Here is a 17,274-nt window from a genome sequence, read left to right as displayed (position 1 = left end):
AATCTGGTTCGCGACATTGGCCTTGACTACCCGTGGGTAGATGCACCTGTGGGAAACCTTAGTGCACGTTTGTAAGATTTTCGAATTAGGGTGTTGAGTATTGGACAGGGCGCTCATCCTAATGCGGCATGTGGAAAGGTGTCTGTCAGGTGTGACATGAGAAAAGCACGGGCAAGAGGGAGGGTGCGCACTACCGTCATCCCCTGTGATTTGTCGTAATTTCTCGGAACATGTGGGTGATTTTCCTCGTTATGTGTATTGACCGTTCGGGAAAAATGATTTTCAAGAAGTCGCCGTGGAAAATCTGTAAGAGAATCTTGAAGAAAAGGAGAGCAAGGTCATATGGCAGGGAATCGAATCGCAAAGTTCAACGTAATTCAATTGCTTAACACGAGCCGTGGCTTTTTACTGTGCTTCGTATTAAAATGAGAGGAACTAAGGAAATCATTCAAGGCGTTTTCCATAACGTGCTTAGTGCGCACAGGTTCCCGCGCGTGATGGCGTAGATTTTCTTGGGTATTATTGAAGCTTGAAATATTGGCGGAATGCGCTGCTGGGCCACTACAAATTACCGCAGAATGAAGTAGAGCGAACCTCCAAAGTGTTCCCTGTAGATAGAGCGAGACAAGAACGGAAGGGCGTGAGGATGTGGGAGCGGCAAAAAAGGAGACTGTTACAACCAACGTCTTTGGAAACACTTCCAGCGTAGCATGCATATGTGTGGCCAATTTTCACTGCACGATTTCACAAACATTTCTCCTACGCATATTTGGATTAAAGCCCTCTCAGTAAACGTCTTTTTGGTGGTCCTCGGCCCCTGTTCCTCTGCTCCGCAGTATGCCACTGGCCAGAAAGCAATGAATGGGCATTCTAGGCGAGCAAGAACGACACAAATGTGCTTTTTTTATAATATACATTAGAACTACGTTTACGGTGAAACACTAGCGAAGTCACCTCATTAGCAAATCCATTGTCTTTCCGATGCAGTCTTATTTGCCCCGCTTTGTCTTGTGTTTCTATTCTCGACGCCGGTCAGTGCCATTGGTATCTTCCCCTCAGCTCTAAGTTGTGTTGATGACATGTTTCTTAAACAGCAAATAACTCTTAAATGCCGTGTGCGTTGACAACAGACGCTGATTTTTTTTTTTCGTAGAAAGAGCAGAATTCGTTACTGCCTAGACTTATTTGTGATAGTTTCGCGGAATAGACCGGCATCTCTTTCTCTGCTTCGGACCGTTTGTTGTGGAGCACTGTTGCGCTTTGCTGTACCGGTTGACAAGAAGGATGACATTTATGGTGCATATGCTAGACATACGCATATTTAATGTTCCTTCCCAACTCACAGCTACCCGCCGTAATTGAAAGCCCATCGGTGACGCGAATACACTATCCGAATACAAACTGCTAATTGAAGCGAGGGAGCATGTCACTGAAAAACAATCAGTGTTCTCCATTTTCAGAGCAATTATTGTGGAGGACAACGCTGATAGTCGCTTTAGCTAATGTAAATTTCCTGTTTAAGGTATTAAAGGTACTCTAAACGGATTTTGTCGTGGAACTTTCAAGGGCTCTCTAGAGCCTTGAGCATTGAACTGGTTTTAAAACGTTCGGAGTTTGCCGCTGTGTAATTACAAACGGTGTTGTTTCTTCTCGCTTCCACGGAACTGCGGTACGCTATAATCAGCGTAACGTTCTCTATAAGGAAGGGGAATAATAATTTGTTGAATGATAAAAGTGCTCATGTGATAGCCCTTTCTGGCACAGTCATGGGATAGAAATCTTTTCGAATGCTTTAACGTAAAAACAACCATGAAGGAATACCAACACACGGTATCTTATCTACAACTATGTTCAGCTTTGTTATAACCACCCTCATATCGTTTACAGAAAGCCCAAGAAGGAAACGGCAGAGAAGCGGGGAGAACCGAATGATATTGAAGACCTCAAGAATAAAGTAAAGGTGAGCTTTTGCAATAGCACTGTGACAGCTTTTCTCGTTGTAACGCGTTGTAACGTGCAGTGTACTGAGGTTTTAGAGCCATTTTTATAGAACATTCCCCGAGCACATATTTCGAGCAGTGTAAGAAGAAAACGGATATCTCAGCCTTCGCTCGGGATGATAATGAGACCATGAAGACTAAATGCTATTTTTTTGTAATTTCGAAGAACTATAGCCTTTGTTAGCTCAAATATTACGCGAAATGTCATTATTTTTGCACACAAAAAAAACACCCAAATATTTGCTATTGTACATTAAACAACGTCAGCATGGGACGCTAAAAGAAAACTATAAAAATCTCCTTGCGCATTCACCACTTTTTAGGATTAGAGATCTACAAACGTCTTTGAGCTTTCGAGTTTTTGATAGAATGGCCCTACAGGCACCAATAAATCGTAAAACCATGTTTCTTGGCTGTAACTTTGGTTGTCAGCCGCAACTTGTAAAAACTACAGTCTCTGAAACGCCGCAATGACTTCAGTGGCTTGGCAAGAAGGTGCATGGTGAGCCGTTACCACGCCATTTCTTTTTCACGATATCTAGGCGAATTGTTTCAAGTTGACACCAGCGCACACCAGTACTGCACAGAAGAGTTCATTGGATATGGGCACGCTCATCAATCGGGGGCTGTGTTCAATGTCTGCATCAGTGAACCGAGCGGTGTGCGGCTGGAACGGGAGGGTATAGTGCACAATACAGTATGACCTTCAATTGCCTCGGACTTTTTGCTACAGCCCACGGACTGTCCAGCGACCCTGCAACCCCAATATATTTAATGATTGCAGCTTCTGAGTTCTTTAGAGCCATCCGTACTGAATGTAAACCATCTTTTATGCACAGTGAACATGCTTTAAATACTGGGAATTTAAGTTTTATTATCTCTTTCAGGATCTGGAAAAGAGGATTGAGGCACTCGAGGTTCCTCTGACACGGCTTATTCAAAGACTGAACGAAGAGAAGGAAAAGAAAAAAAGCGAGTAATGCGATGTAGGGGTGGTGTCCTGCTAATACGCTCGGTTATGGTCTTTTCTTGCTTGGGTTTTCTTGCACTCTTCTTTACAAGCACTCGAGAATAAAATACAGCTTTTATTTAGCGATCATAACGCAAATGACCAATGCCTATTGTCCTAGTTGTACTTGAAACATTGAAATAAAAGTGCTCCGAATCAATGGCCTGAGAATTTCTAATCAAGATACGGGTTGGTGATCTGGTTTTGTAAACAAAAGAATAAGAATATTCTGTCCTACCACATCTCCCCTTTCAAAACTATTCCCCTGAAGGCGCTTAAGAAACAACAGTCATCAACCTTATGACAAAATATCCCGGTTTTATGTGCAGGATACTTATGTAAGTATGCATGAGCACTAGGTCTTTTTACACAATTTGTAATTTAGCAAAGGGACGAATATTGCTTAGACTCAATGACTAACTGAAAACCTATATAGCACGCACTGCCTCTCGAGCTCTATAGAGGATAGACACGCGCAAGTCTTAGTCCTCACGTTAGTGAATAGAGGTGTATAGCAAAGGAGGACTCGGTTGAGGCACCTGCAAATTCAGGGTACTTCCAAAGAGGTGTTTGAGGTCTGTAACCACAATGCAAGGTTTTGTTGGTCGCTTCTTGGTTGTTTTGGTTTCTGACTATCTTGTGGCGCCCATGCAGCCCTCCCCCCGTACCACCGCCTCTTCAAAGCTATACACTTGTAATTCCCTTGTAGGACGACGAGCTTAAAGGCCAACTGCACTCAAATTTTTCTTTGTCCAAATTTTATCTAAATAAGCAGGCTAAGTTTTTAAAATCACCTTGGAAAAAATCTCAGCTTCGTAAGCACACAGCAAACTATGTAACGTCATTCAAAGTAGCTCCGTGCAGACAACGTTTTGACCCACGGAGAGTCGCCGAAACAAGTTCCGAGCGGCCTGTGACGGAGGTTGGGGAACCTCTCCCGTGATGCTCGCGCTTCTCCGGCGGCTTGCACGGCGCTCTGCCAGGCGCAGGGACGCGTTCGCCCGGAGTTTCTCTTCTACACCACCGCGCTGTACCGCCATTGCCATCACATGTTTCGAACTAACCGTATAGGTAGCAATATCCGCCTTTTTTTAGTGCAGTAAAAGAGATTAGAAGCCTACAAACTCTATGCGCGCTTACGAATGTTCTGGAGGTAGCAAAAGTCATTTTACTTGAACATAATACTTCTACTAAAAAAAGCGCGACACGCGCACTTGCCTTACATTTGTCTTTCCTGTTGCATCTATCACAGGAAAAGCATTTTTTATAAATTCTGGACCGCTTGCACTTCCGCGTCCAGTATTTGCAATATTTGAGCTGGGTCAACGCCACCACCATCCCTTAGACCTACCCAAAGTTTTGCGACCTAACTAGAGTTGTTGTACACGCGGGTATAAACATTTGTGCGACTTTCACCTCATTCGCTAAGTGAAGCAAAATCAGACTTGCTCGTGGTAGCAAATACATCCGCACAAATATCGGCCTGTGCTCCTCTTATAAACAATTACTTGTTTTTTTTTTTCAATTCCTAAATAAAGTATTCAATTTTGTAGAGCGCTAGATTGAGTTCACTTGAAAGTAAAATGTTTTCAACAGCACATGTTTCTGGTGAAAGTAGAAAAGAGCGGTAGATAGGTAACTTTCTTCGTGTTTTAATGCATCATTTATCTGCGGAAGGTGGCTTATATTTTCAGGTCTACTTTATAATTCGATTTTCGATGTGCAGCAAGGCGAAAAATACTGGGCTGATATTCACGCAGCTATTTGCACGTAATGTATAGTAAAAATACTGATTGATCTTCGCCCGCGTGCGGTTTATTCTCTTCAAAGAGAGCGATGTGACAGCCGAGGCCCCGGGGAACCAAAGCTGCTTTTGGATATCGTACGAGCGGCTAGCTTAAATGAGGTCCCGCTTTTTTACTCGCAATGCCAATGATTGCTACAATGGCAGTTATTCTGACGGAAAAATAACTGTCGTATGGCCTCCTTCATTTCGACTGATAGCAACGCGTCGTGGGAATTATCTCCAAGTAATTACATTATCCTGGGCGAAGGTTAGTGAGAATTTTGAGGAAATAACAGTGCGAAACGCGGCTCTCCCACGCGCATTTTAAGGCTGCTCTGAGCGGCAGCCGGTTTCAGTGTGGCCGCTTCCGTTCCATCTCGTACGTCACGTCCGGCCGCCGGTAATAGCCACCTTTTATATTCAGTTTCGGTTCTGAAATGCAGTATTTTGCATTTTGTACCCTTTTTATGTGGACTATTGGGTAACATTATTTTGACGTCATCGAAAATTTGAGTGCTGTTGGCCTTTAAGTCTTTTTTCAGGAACAACTGAAGGTGCAATCTTTAGTGGCTAGAGTGTATCGTAAAGAATTGAAGAGTCACTGAAGAGTGCGAAACGGAAGATGACCTCTGTATTCGCAAAGAAAGCTCGAAGGAAAGACCGCCTTATAATGTCGTGTCATGGTCTCTGTGGATAACTAGTGCTTTAGGAATGCCTTCTGCACAGATTCTGCCCAAGTTGCTGGCCAAGAGCACCTGTTATGCACATGCCTTTTATTGGAATACGCAAGAACTCGACAAATTCCAGACAACGGCCTCAAACCCTGGAAGACCACCGACCACTATTGGTAGACATGGGAACCCCAGCACCGCTCCCCTCCTTGCGTTTCTGTGCGCGACGGCAGTCTACTTAAACCTGTAATATAGCTGCGTGTTTATGCAGTTAGGCACTATAACATCAAAAATTAACACCTCCTATCGCGGTCGAGTTTAAGTCATAACTACTCGCCCCGAAAGACGGATTTCCGCAACCATCTGACTATGTACCTCCGCCAAATGCATATGACTATATGTGAAGGGTTACACGCAGGTCAGTCCGAATGCCAAATATGAGCTGGGAAAACAGCTGTGAGGGCCGGAATTTGGTGAAGCGACAGAGGGCAACGTAGAGCAATGATCCAGTGCTTCCATCACAGCGTCAGCTGAGAAAAACCGGTGATAAACGATAAACGTTTGGCTGAGAGAGACATGAAATAAACGTTCATACACCACATAGTGGTGGTTGAGCCGTCACTTTATATAACGAGATGCTATCATTGCATGTAATTTTGGGGTTTGGTTGCAGCAACGAAAGCTTGATAGGGGAGGAATGGTACATGATTCTGGATCGTTAGTACGGTGCAGGTGAGGAGGTTTTGTGATTGGAGCAAGAGCCGTTTGAAAAGTTCTATCCAAATAATAATTTTGTTAAATGTTCTTCCAAATATTGTGGGGCGGCTGGATTAGGGGATAAACAGAAAAACCTAACTTTTCGCGTGGAGGAAACCCGATAAAGACTATGGTCTCCTAAAAAATGCAGGCATTCCACTCTGAAGGTAGCACACCAGAGCTTTGTAACTACAAAGAGAAGACTTCTGAGAGGATTGATTGATGATTGATTGTAGGGTTTACCGCGCCGACGCAACGCAGGCGATGAGGCGCGCCGTAGTGGAGGGCTCCGGATTAATTTTGACCACCTGGGGATCTTAAACGTGCGCCGAAATCTCGTACACACGGGCGTTTTTGCTTTTCGCCTCCATCAGAAAAGCGGCCGCCGCGGCCGACATCTGATAGGAACTACAAAATAAAAATGCACTAACGATTACTATACTCCCTATTGCGAAATTTGTACGTAGCCCGAGCTGCGTTCTCGGTCACGGCGGATATCTGCTGCGTGTCAGAAAGTGATCGCGTGATCAACAAACGCACGGTGGCGCTCTCTACTCTGCCGTTATCTCCCAGCGCGTCGCCGCCGCCGATAATGTTGTAAATCGTGTTTGAACCTCCCGCACAAATGTCACGTGGCTTGGTTCAGCGGCGAACAGAACAGCGTCTGGGGAACATCTCAGGGGGAGGGCGCTCCGTGGCGGCGACGCATAAAACAAGTGTGAGGGGAAGGCAGTGAGAGCGACGATACTGTCGCCGCGCGTGCCGACCTCGTCCTCACCCTTCGCCAGACGCCCCTCTCCATTTTCTTTCCGTCATCGCTGCTGCATTCGCTCACTCGGGTACGTGGACGTAAACAGACGCCGCCCTGCGAAAGCCAGGTAACGGCTGCCAAACGGATGCGCCCAAATACGCTTTTTTGCCGGTAAGCGCGCACCGCCCACTGTAATAAAGATCGGGCACTTCATCATCTTAGAATCGCCTCCTACGAGCGCGCATTCCAGAAATGCGGGCACCACCAAGCGTATGGACAACCACATTCTTCCAACGAAACAGACCGAAATACAGAAACGAGTGAAAAAACTACGCACACAAGTAGTAATTACAACTTGTTTACGTCGTATTTTCGCTCTGTCCTTTGTTTCGCACTTTTTCGTTCTAAGATATACACATTCGCCCAACTACACACCCAGCGGGATTTCCTTCACCCAGCACTTGTTTTAGTGGTGAGTTTTGCCTCTGCTTACAGAACGCTGAGAGTTTAGAGCCACGGTCATAAAAAAAATCATCGTACACTTAAGTTCACATACTTGCTTTTGAAGGCGAAAGCCCAGATATTATCAGCAGCTTTTTTGGTGCTTCATTCGCTTTGTTAACTGTTTCCGCGTTTGTTTTCTCGCGTTTGTTGCGAATTACATTGACAGGACGAGTCGCCACACCTCAAACGACAGTTTTTCCGGAATCAGAGCTTTTGTAGCAACCCGCCGCGGTGGCTCAGTGGCATCAGGCGTTGTGCTGCTGCATCACGAGGTCGCGGGTTCGATTGCCGGCCGCGGCAGCCGCTTTTCTGATGGAGGCGAAGAGCAAAAACCCCGTGTGTACGAGATTTCGGCGCACGTTAAACATCCCCAGGTGGTCAAAATTAATCCGTAGCCCTCCACTACGGTGCGCCTCATCGCCTGCGTTGCGTCGGCGCGTTAAACCCCACAATCAATAAATCTTTTGTAGCTGGCGGGCACTTAAGTATGCCTGCCTTTGCGTTCACTTTTCTCTCCGCACGCGGTAGGCTAGCTGTCCTTTTGGGACTGACATTATGCGTGGACAAGGCTGTGGTAAAGCGGTCAGGTCCTAACCTGAAGACCCAGATTCAGTTCCCCCACAAATGCAAACGTTTTTTTTTTCTATTTCTCCTTCGCTGTCGGGATTACTAGGGCGAGAATATTAATACATCTATAGCAGGGTAATCTAATACAAAGCCCGCGCATAAGACGCCCTCGACGAACAATCAATTTACACTTCAACGGCCCAAGTTGCCTTCCCATGAAGGTCACGGAAACAGACGCGCATATCCCAGACTAATCTGCAGGGGCCAAAGTGCCTTCTCTATTTCTTTCTTAAATATTATTCCTTTCGGCCCCGATTTTTTATTTGAAGCAAAACAGTGTTTTCGGTGTTTTTACCTAAATTTTAGGGTACCATAAGCCGATCAACAAAAAATAGAGCTGGAAGTAAAAGTAATAACAGATTTTTAAATGAGACAATTAAGACATCTCGCAATTAAAACTTTTATGTATAGCAATGACATCACTTTGGCATATTTTTTTAAACGTTAAGACTACATGAACCCACAAACGAAAACTCAGCTTCGTAGTGCACGTATTTATTGATTTACAAGCTCGTGAATAAAACTGATACCGCCATTTTTTTCAGCCTTAATTTCGACTTCACCGGAGCTTTTTTTCTTTTTCGTAGCGAGTAGCTCCACTAAAACGAAACCACAGTGATGTCTATCGACCAAGGCATCATTGAAGGACTATTTCGCAAAAAAAAAAAAAAACTAGTAGTTTTGGTTTCGTTCTCTGTGTGCTAGAGGAACATTTATGTGATGGCTGAATTGACACCACCAGGGCCGAAGGGGATATTGTTTTTCTTGGGCTACCTAGTGGCGAAACTGTCGGCCGGCCTGGCTGCCTGAAATCCAGTTTATTTCCAAGCTAATAACAGGGACATGTAGATACGACCTCTGCCTCTCGAGTTACAAGCTCCTTGAGACGCCTGTGTGCACGTATATAGAATCCCATGACCACCATGTCTACCTGACAAAGAAAAAACTCGTGGGAGGGTTCAAAAGGAAGCTAAACACAGAGCACGCACTCAATACGTAGAGTGGAGACACTAGAAGGAAGCGTTAACGGCTCGAACGAAAAATGGGGAAAGAATGGGCCTCACCTGTCCGTGTTCGTCCTGGCACACAACTGGCCCGGGTGGCACCATTTACAGACTTTTGCCGAGCTTAAACGTCTAGGCAAAATTAACACGTGACCTCGAACTGTTCAGACAACAAGGTGCCATACGAGTTCATCGCGGAAGTAGGTTACGGGGTCCCCACCACCCACAAGCTCGGCGAAATCGCACCACCAGTTACGCAGAAACTCTGCCTCTTCTGGCTAACAGAGCTTGTTTGTCAAAAACAGCCTCCTTTCCTTCATAACGCGAACCTTGGTGCTTGTGTTGCGCAACCGCCAGGAATGGTTAGAACAAGGAACGGTTTCCCTGAAGAAATGGCAAAACGTAGCAATGTTGCTCTTGGAAAGATGGGGCTCACGTAGTACTGGGAAAGCCTGATCCTCGGAGCCTGCCGGTGAACTATCCTAAAAAAAATTAGCGATCACGCAGCTGGATATTTCGTATTCAGTGGTATTTGGGCGACTAAAGTTAGTCCGAAAAAGAGCACGAGAACGTGGCGCTTTGGTCTTCTCTGAACGGCTAGACACGACTGATCTTCGTTGACGTCATTAGGGCTGGGAACAAGCGGCGGGAGACATCGTCGAGTTCTAGTGTCGGCTGGGCTGGGGCTGCCGGGCGCGGCTTCGTTATCCTTGACGGCTGCACTTTAAAAAAAAAACGTTGTGGCATTCACTAACGGAACGCTAAGACCTCATTCACACAGCCTTCACCTTCGCCGTCACGGCACCATCCCGGCAAAAAGCCGCGACAGAGACGTAACGGAGCAGCGTTCGTACTGGAGCACACCGTAAGAGTACAGGGTCGTTTGCCTAGGGATCAGTTAACCTAGATTCAGCGTGCTTGATCGGAAAAGTAAAAAGGCTGTCGTGATATATACGATACAAGGTGGCTATAATTGCTGTAACGCAAAAATGACTTTTCTGATTGGGTGGTTTACCGCCGGGCGTGTTCCCGTCGCGCTGACGGAACGGAAACGTATACGAGCTCGGCTTCCCGCCAACGTCGCACCGTCTTCATCCAGGAATCGCCCGAGAAACTGTCACCCATGACGGAAGACGGTGAGATGACGGATATTCTAGCACACCATAGGGACGGTGACGTGACGGGGTTAAAAACGGCTTTGTGAATGATGCCTAACAAGTTACTTGTCCCAGTATGCACTAGGTACTTAGTACCCGCGGGGTGTAAACGCAGCACGAGTCAGGGATACTAACTGAAGCAGGAGTAAGCATCACTACCTTCCCTAGTAAAGTATAAGAGCCTTATGAACGACATTCGTTTACTAACTGGCCATGCATAACCTAGTCATAAGCACAACCTAGTCATAAGCACGGGTGCAGGAACTGTATACACTTCCTACGCCCAGTTAAATTCCTAACCATGCTGTTGCTAGTGCAGAGCCTGCGTACCGTACCGCGTGGTAGAAAGATTCGTAAGGAGTTAGTACATACGTCCCTTCCTTGCTTAAGCTACAGCGCAATAAGAACATACACAAGGACAACTAAGAGACATAAGCAGCGCTGCGTATGTTCCTTACTTGTCCTTCTGCGTGTCTTTATTGTGCTGTAGCTTAAGTAAGTTGAGCCAACTAGCCAAGACGTCAACCTTACTAGGTTACTATCCTTTACAAACTTTTTTTATTAAGAGTGTGCGTTCAGGCCGATGCGATGTGACGTTGGGAGCCAGGATGGGATGAACCCGCACATCCAACCAAATGTTACATGAAGGTAGAGCCCATGACACGAACCATGTCTGAAGATGAAGCGATGTATTTTCATAATGAGACGACCTATTTTCAACCGGCCGTAACGGAGCATACGCTTGCTGCGTCCCGCACACAGCTTCTTCCTCGTCGTCATCGTCGTTGATGGACCATGTCGCCATAAAGATTATCCGCAATATCCCGTGACACTTCTTTTGTTCAATTTCTACGCGAATATATCTGTTTGTGCGCACCAAGGCACTTGATATGCCAGTAAAAACGCAGTATAGAGATGGTGTTTTCGGTGTCGCAGCGGTGACATTTTTTTTCGGCGCAGTAAATCTTAAACAAACGACATCTCTCAGGAAACACACTGAGCATAGTCTTTGGCTTCACTCTTCTTCACCAGCTTTATAAGTGTAAAGCTTAGGCCCTTTTTATGGGGCAAAACCCCTTAGGGGTTTGGGCTGTTAGCGTCTACTGTCATCGTCGTCGTTCCAATCATCGTCGTAATCATCGTCTCATTATGCCGACTAACCAGAAAAACAATGCCGACACCTCATCTCCTACTAGACGCAGAGGAGGCCAGAGACCTTAGGAAAATCCAGACCAATACCTACCCACATAAGTCCAGATTAGCACTTATGTTTCCGGATAAGTATAACGAAGAATGCCGTAAATGTCATCAGAAGGCAGATCTCTTCCACACTATATGAAACTGCCCGACCATATGGCAACAGAACTACTACACATCAAATAGAGTCCTGGGAAGCGGCACTGTCCAGCTCGGACCTCTCCAGTCGAACTGCTGAAAAGAGCCAAGCTAGGGGCTTTCGCCACTGGAGTCCTGGAAATGGGATTCCACCCTTAACTCCACCTCTTCCCCTTCTACCTTTGTTGGGAATAAAGTTTACCACCACCACAACCACCACGGTGCTAAAACACCGGGAAACTCGTTTACACCTCGCGCTGAAGCGCTTCGCACCGCGTAAAAAAAAAACGGTGAACTCCTTTACGCCTTGCGCTAGAACGCTTCGTGCTTCAAAGACGCGAGACTTTTACTGCAAATCTGAGTACCTCCATTCACGAACGGTTTCATCTATGTGGGAAAACTCGCCAAGGCATCAAGAATGCACGTATGCACTGCATGCGTCGCCCCTCCACAGATTTCAGGTGCCTGAAGATGGCCCGGGATTTTCGTCTTTGTTACTTTATCATTGCCATCCACGTGCTCACAGAGCGGTCAGCCTCGAACGTATATTCCTGCCTTTTTTGTAAGTTTTTCTTCCTTTGCGTGTGCATGCATAAACTCTCGGCTAGCTGTCGAGAAACTGTGGGTAGAAGGTGCAGAAATATATGGAAAGCAGTTGCCCATCTCTAAACAGCACGACAGGAATGCACCCGCTTATCTATGCCGCCCTCGGCGCTTGCCGTCTATGGCGGATTGCAGCGCGCTCATGCGCGGATCCCTACTGGAAAAGTGCCGTTGACTCGATAGTGGTGACGCATACAGGGCATGCGGAGCAGCTAAAGACAAAAAAAAAACTTCCCCTATCACCGCTTGACTACGGCGACCCGGCAGGCTCTTCTGCGACACATGCCGACTGTGTGTATCAGCTTGCTTTTGAACGTCGGCAAGATGGCGGGCGACCTGCGCGGCAGTCCAGATAGGTTCGATCGTCTTTCCATTTTGTTCTTGAATCTGTCCGTTTAGAAAGCATGAAGTTTTACTTGCTGTTTCACAGCGGCTCTGCACATTCTAGGCGGAAAACAAGCTGGGGCTTTTTTAAATATCGTTTTTGTGTAATCGTAGTAGTGTATTTCGATTCCGGGATGTGTTTAATGGAAACAGTTGCTTATGTGTTTTCGTGAAATTACTTTTTAACTCACGGAGGGCTGTGTAGTCGCCGTCACATCACAGTGTAAACCGTATCGAAAAACTATGGCTGACACGTTTATGCAATACCACTATCGCTGTTGATACGTTTGTCAACGTAAGACAAGGACATGGAATGTTGTTTCAGCGGAAAATAAGCGCCCAGAAAGCATCGCCGCAAAGAAAATGTTAAAAACATTAGCTCAACAGGGTAAATGTTTTCCAAGCTTCCTTTCCTACGTTTGAAGCTGAAAATGATGCTTTGGAATCGTTTATAACACCAAGCCTAAAGAAAACATTAATATCAGTGGGAGCACGTCTCCATGCCGCGGGCAGTGTGTTCAAAATAAAGCAATTGTTTGTCGTGAGCATTCTGCTCCAGATTTGATTTTCATTTTTTCGACCCAGTGTCACGCATTAGGCGGAAGATATTGCGATTTATGCGTGTCGCCCAAATATCTTTCACCGAAAAATGTGTAAGGCCAATTTTTTAGACAAAGTTTGTGTACGAGGTATTATCTGTCAACGATACTCAGGTTGTGATGAACGAAGCGATGCTTAAATTGTTTGACCACGTGCGCAAGCTCGTGTTTTTACATAAAGCACCCCGATCGAGCGTGCAGCGGGGTTCTTTAAATAGCTGCCTGCTTTTTTGGGTTTGTCTTGCTAACGGACGCATTTTTGACGCCAGCAAAAATTGTCCTTCAAACGTTTCGGATTTCATAAGAGGTAATGAATGAAGCGAATGAAGCGGCATGCGGGAAAGTAAGCGCTCTTATGAAACCAATCCCGCCGAATATACGTTAATAACTGCGAATTTATTTTTCTCCGTCCCAAAAAATCGCGCACTGTGTACTTTTCTACGCGTGGCAAATTGATTGATTGTAGGGTTTAACTCGCCGACGCAACGCAGGCGATGAGGCGCACCGCAGTGGAGGGCTCGGCATTAATTTCGACCACCTGGGTATCTTTAATGTGCGCCAAAATCTCGTACACACAGGCGTTTTTTGCTTTTCGCCTCCAGCAGAAAAGTGGCCGCCACGGCCGCGAATCGACCCCCCGCCCTCGTACTCAGCAGCGCAACGCCTTAGCCACTGAGCCACCTCGGCGGGTGGCAACTTAACTTGGTATTTTCTCCAAGAGAATATGCGACTGCTGCTGTTGGCTAACTTTCGTATATTCAGTGTGATTTTAGCGTACACTTATGTGTGTTTGGTATGGCTTTCCCATTGACGAGCGAGACAGGTACTTATATGCGGAAGCCTAATTAATGCGCACAACAGAAATAACCTCTGCGCATACCCAACTCGCAAATTTGCTGTCAACCCCTGCTATCGGTAGCAGGATAACGACACCTTTATTACTTAGTCCGTGTAGAACTTTCAACATTCTCAAATGACACTTCTTGCAAATAAATATACTCTGTAATAATCCCTCCGTGGATGAAGAATTATTTGAGCTATTGAAACAGGCTATCCAAAATCTTGCCCTAAAGCAGCATTGTTAATTCCGAGATAGCAGTGTATGTGCGAGTTCTCATTAGAATAAAACTGCCTCAGTGTTCTTCAGTAACACGAATAGTTACATAATTGAGAACAGTAGATGCGTACGTACAACACATCGTCGGCCGGGCGTAGCTTCCCACTCTTAGTTGTGAAATTCATCTAAACATAGGTTTAGCCCGCGTATTAAAAAACCATGTCTTGTAGGCACCCATGTCGCGTGCCGCCATTTATGTGCTTGTTAAAAACATATGCACGCGCTACTCATACTGTGTTTAAACGAACTTTCACGATCTAGCCTTGTGGAATAGACGAAATAAAGAAAGAAAAGCCTTGTGGTATAGAAGTTCCGGTTCTGGCTATTATTCGCATGAACCAGGCTCAAATTTCCCAGGAGCCGTTTTCTAATCTAAATTGTTTGTTTTACTTAAAACAAATTTGTTTTTACCATGAATGGTACCTTTTTATGAGAGGTTTTTCTATTATAAAAAACATTTCAGGTGGTTTTGTTCCTTTAGGCCAGTTGCAGCTCTTGTCATGTACTTTGTATTGTACTTTTCAGTAGTTTTGACCCTTTTATTTCGTTTTAGTTTACTTCACTTGGATATTTTTATACCTCAGCATGATTTTGTCCATTGTTAGGTCGATGTGGGTTCAGAATGTTTTTAGGGGCGAAGCTCCTTAGGGCGTGGGTCTGTCCATCCTCGACGTATGTATGTAGCCACCTTTAGTTTAGTTCTTGGATTGTTTACTAGATGGCGTGGCTACCTCTAGTTTAGTTCTTGGATTGTTTACTAGATGGCGGTACTTGTATATGATGAAAAGATGCGCTTGGATTGTTTACTAGATGGCGTGGCTACCTCTAGTTTAGTTCTTGGATTGTTTACTAGATGGCGGGGAGCGTTGTAATAAAATCCGTTCGCTGTTGGCGCGCGCTAGGAGTCGCCCGATGGATAAGGCTGCAGATGTGCGAGCCCGCGAGGCAGAAGCGCTCCGTGAAGCTGCGCGACGCCGCCGCCGAGATCCTGCCGTACGAGAGCGGGAGGCCGAAGCGTGTCGTCTGGCTGCGCGACGACGCCGCCAAGATCCCAGCGTTCGAGAACGAGAGGCCCAAGCGTCACGGCAACGGCGCGAGGACCCTGCCGTACGCGAAGCGGCACGGCTGCGGCGCGAAGAGGATCCAAAACGTCAGAGAACGGGAAGCGGCGAGAAAGCGCGCGTATCGGCAGGCAGACCCCGAAGCAGTGAGAGCTCGTGAGGCGTCTGCAAAACGCATCAGGCGAGCTCAGCCCCAAGGTGCCGACGCGCGGTTTAAGCGAGACTTTCTAGACGTTACGTTCGGACACAGATGTAGTGGGCGAACTTTCACTGAAGAGTCACGGTTTTACCGATGATTTCCCCTCAGGAGCTTCGCCCACTCATCATCATTCACCCCGTGGATATGCTGTGAATTTTTTAACTGTGCGGGTTTTGTCCCCTTTAGGTCGGTTACAACTTGGCTGTAGCTTTTCGACCAAACGCTACTTGTGATAAGCATATGTGCATGATTGCTTTTATTGGATTTGTTTTCATCCTCGCAGGTTTATTTTTGTCGTTATTATTTGTTTTAGGGTGAGTTTCATTAGCCTTAAAAGGTTTCGGCGGTCAAACGAGCCCCAACCAAACGCGGTCCCCAACAGAATATGCTTCATGAATAGCGGTGCTGGCGCGGCTCAACCCGGCCCTGCGGTGCAGCATTTTCTCTTCATCTTAGTTCGTTCTGCTTTAATCTATCGTCCCCTCAACTCCGTTTCTCATCTGGCTTCTGATTTCCTTTTTAGCTAATACTACACTGTGCTACCTCGGTCAGTCTTCTTTCGCGGAGTGACCAGTTTTGACCTTGAAAGCTAGAGGTGACACCACGCCCCCTTCCGCAAGCACACGGCAAGGAGAAGCGGCCCGATGGAGGGGAGAGATAGGTGGCAGGGGAGATATAGGTTTATTCTTGGATTCTTGGATAAAGCAAGCACGAACTTAACCAAAGGCCAAGTTGGAACGCAAGGTTAGCCCCCGGTCTAAAAACTAAAGTTTAATATCAAGAAGGGCGAATATAAACACTTACAAAACAATAAAAACACTGCGCATGAGCAAATGAGTTTATAAGAGCCACGCTGATAAGGCAACTAGATATACACAGAATACAGTCACGGCACACGCAGATATGCAATCACTTTGGGATGAAGACACACGCTTGCTTAGCTCTTGTCTTGCTCTTGTCTACTTGTCTACATTTTCTGTCTACTTGCCTTGTCTACTTGTCTACTCTTATCTACTCTTTCTGCTATGTGGAACACTTCCATAATTTCGCGGGGCGTTTGTTCACGGTGCCTAAATAGAATATAAGTGGCATGAAAATTAGGTTTACATACGCGGCACATAGCACAATATGAAGATGGGATGGTGACAATTCATGCTTTCTCAAACGCACGTTGATACCGCTTGTGTTCCACTTTGTCTTTATTTAAGTTCGTGCTGGTTGCATCCTAGAAAAATATGTATATTTTTCCAAGTAGCCCAGCGTGCAACCCTTCTGGCGAGAGATAAGGGAGCAGAGAACGGACAAGTGTGCGGGACCCGTGACGCCCCCTGGCGCCCAGCACGGAGCAGTAGCCCGGTGGCGGGGACAGAGAGGCGGCAGGGGCGAGATAGGCGAGGAGGGAACGGAGACATTCACGGAACCCGTGTGGCACCCGCGCGGAGGAAGGCGAGGAGGCCGCCGCTGCAGCGATAAGCGCGCGCCACAAAGGAAGGCCAGGAGGACACCTGCGGCGCAGAGCCATGTGCGAAGACGAACATGCAGCTGTGGTCGCTCGTACATGGGTGAGGCTTAAAAGGCCATAAGGCGAACAAGATGATGAATAAGCAGTGTATTCATTGCAAACATGTCTGCATATCATTGCAAACCACACCTCGGCCACACCTCGACAATGAGCCTAGCCAGGGGAGTGAATGTTGCGCTATTAACTGAG

General features: G+C 46.3%; 2 protein-coding genes across 3 annotated transcripts in view; both read left to right on the top strand.

The window, feature by feature from the left end:
• The window catches only part of LOC144142794 (uncharacterized), a 106,810-nt gene extending 103,646 nt beyond the window's left edge, over positions 1–3,164 (top strand). The window contains exons 20-21 of the mRNA XM_077674525.1: positions 1,888–1,960; positions 2,888–3,164. Of these exons, the coding sequence (XP_077530651.1) occupies positions 1,888–1,932 (45 nt within the window). The 3' untranslated portion in view covers positions 1,933–1,960; positions 2,888–3,164. The remainder of the gene's footprint in view (positions 1–1,887; positions 1,961–2,887) is intronic.
• Positions 3,165–12,482: 9,318 nt separating this feature from the next.
• LOC144141585 (uncharacterized) overlaps positions 12,483–17,274 on the top strand; it is a 60,284-nt gene continuing 55,492 nt past the window's right edge. Inside the window, exon 1 of one of the 2 annotated variants that reach the window (XM_077673129.1) lies at positions 12,483–12,559. The gene's annotated coding sequence lies outside the window, so the exon portion shown is untranslated. The remainder of the gene's footprint in view (positions 12,560–17,274) is intronic. The other variant, XM_077673127.1, reaches the window with a different exon arrangement.

The sequence above is a fragment of the Haemaphysalis longicornis genome, unplaced genomic scaffold (assembly GCF_048455015.1).
Source record: "Haemaphysalis longicornis isolate Haplotype H1 unplaced genomic scaffold, Haemaphysalis longicornis Haplotype H1 scaffold_6, whole genome shotgun sequence".
In the NCBI taxonomy this organism is placed as follows: Eukaryota; Metazoa; Arthropoda; class Arachnida; order Ixodida; family Ixodidae; genus Haemaphysalis; species Haemaphysalis longicornis.
Note: the sequence above shows the minus strand (reverse complement) of the source record. Positions and strands in the feature narration are given on the sequence as shown.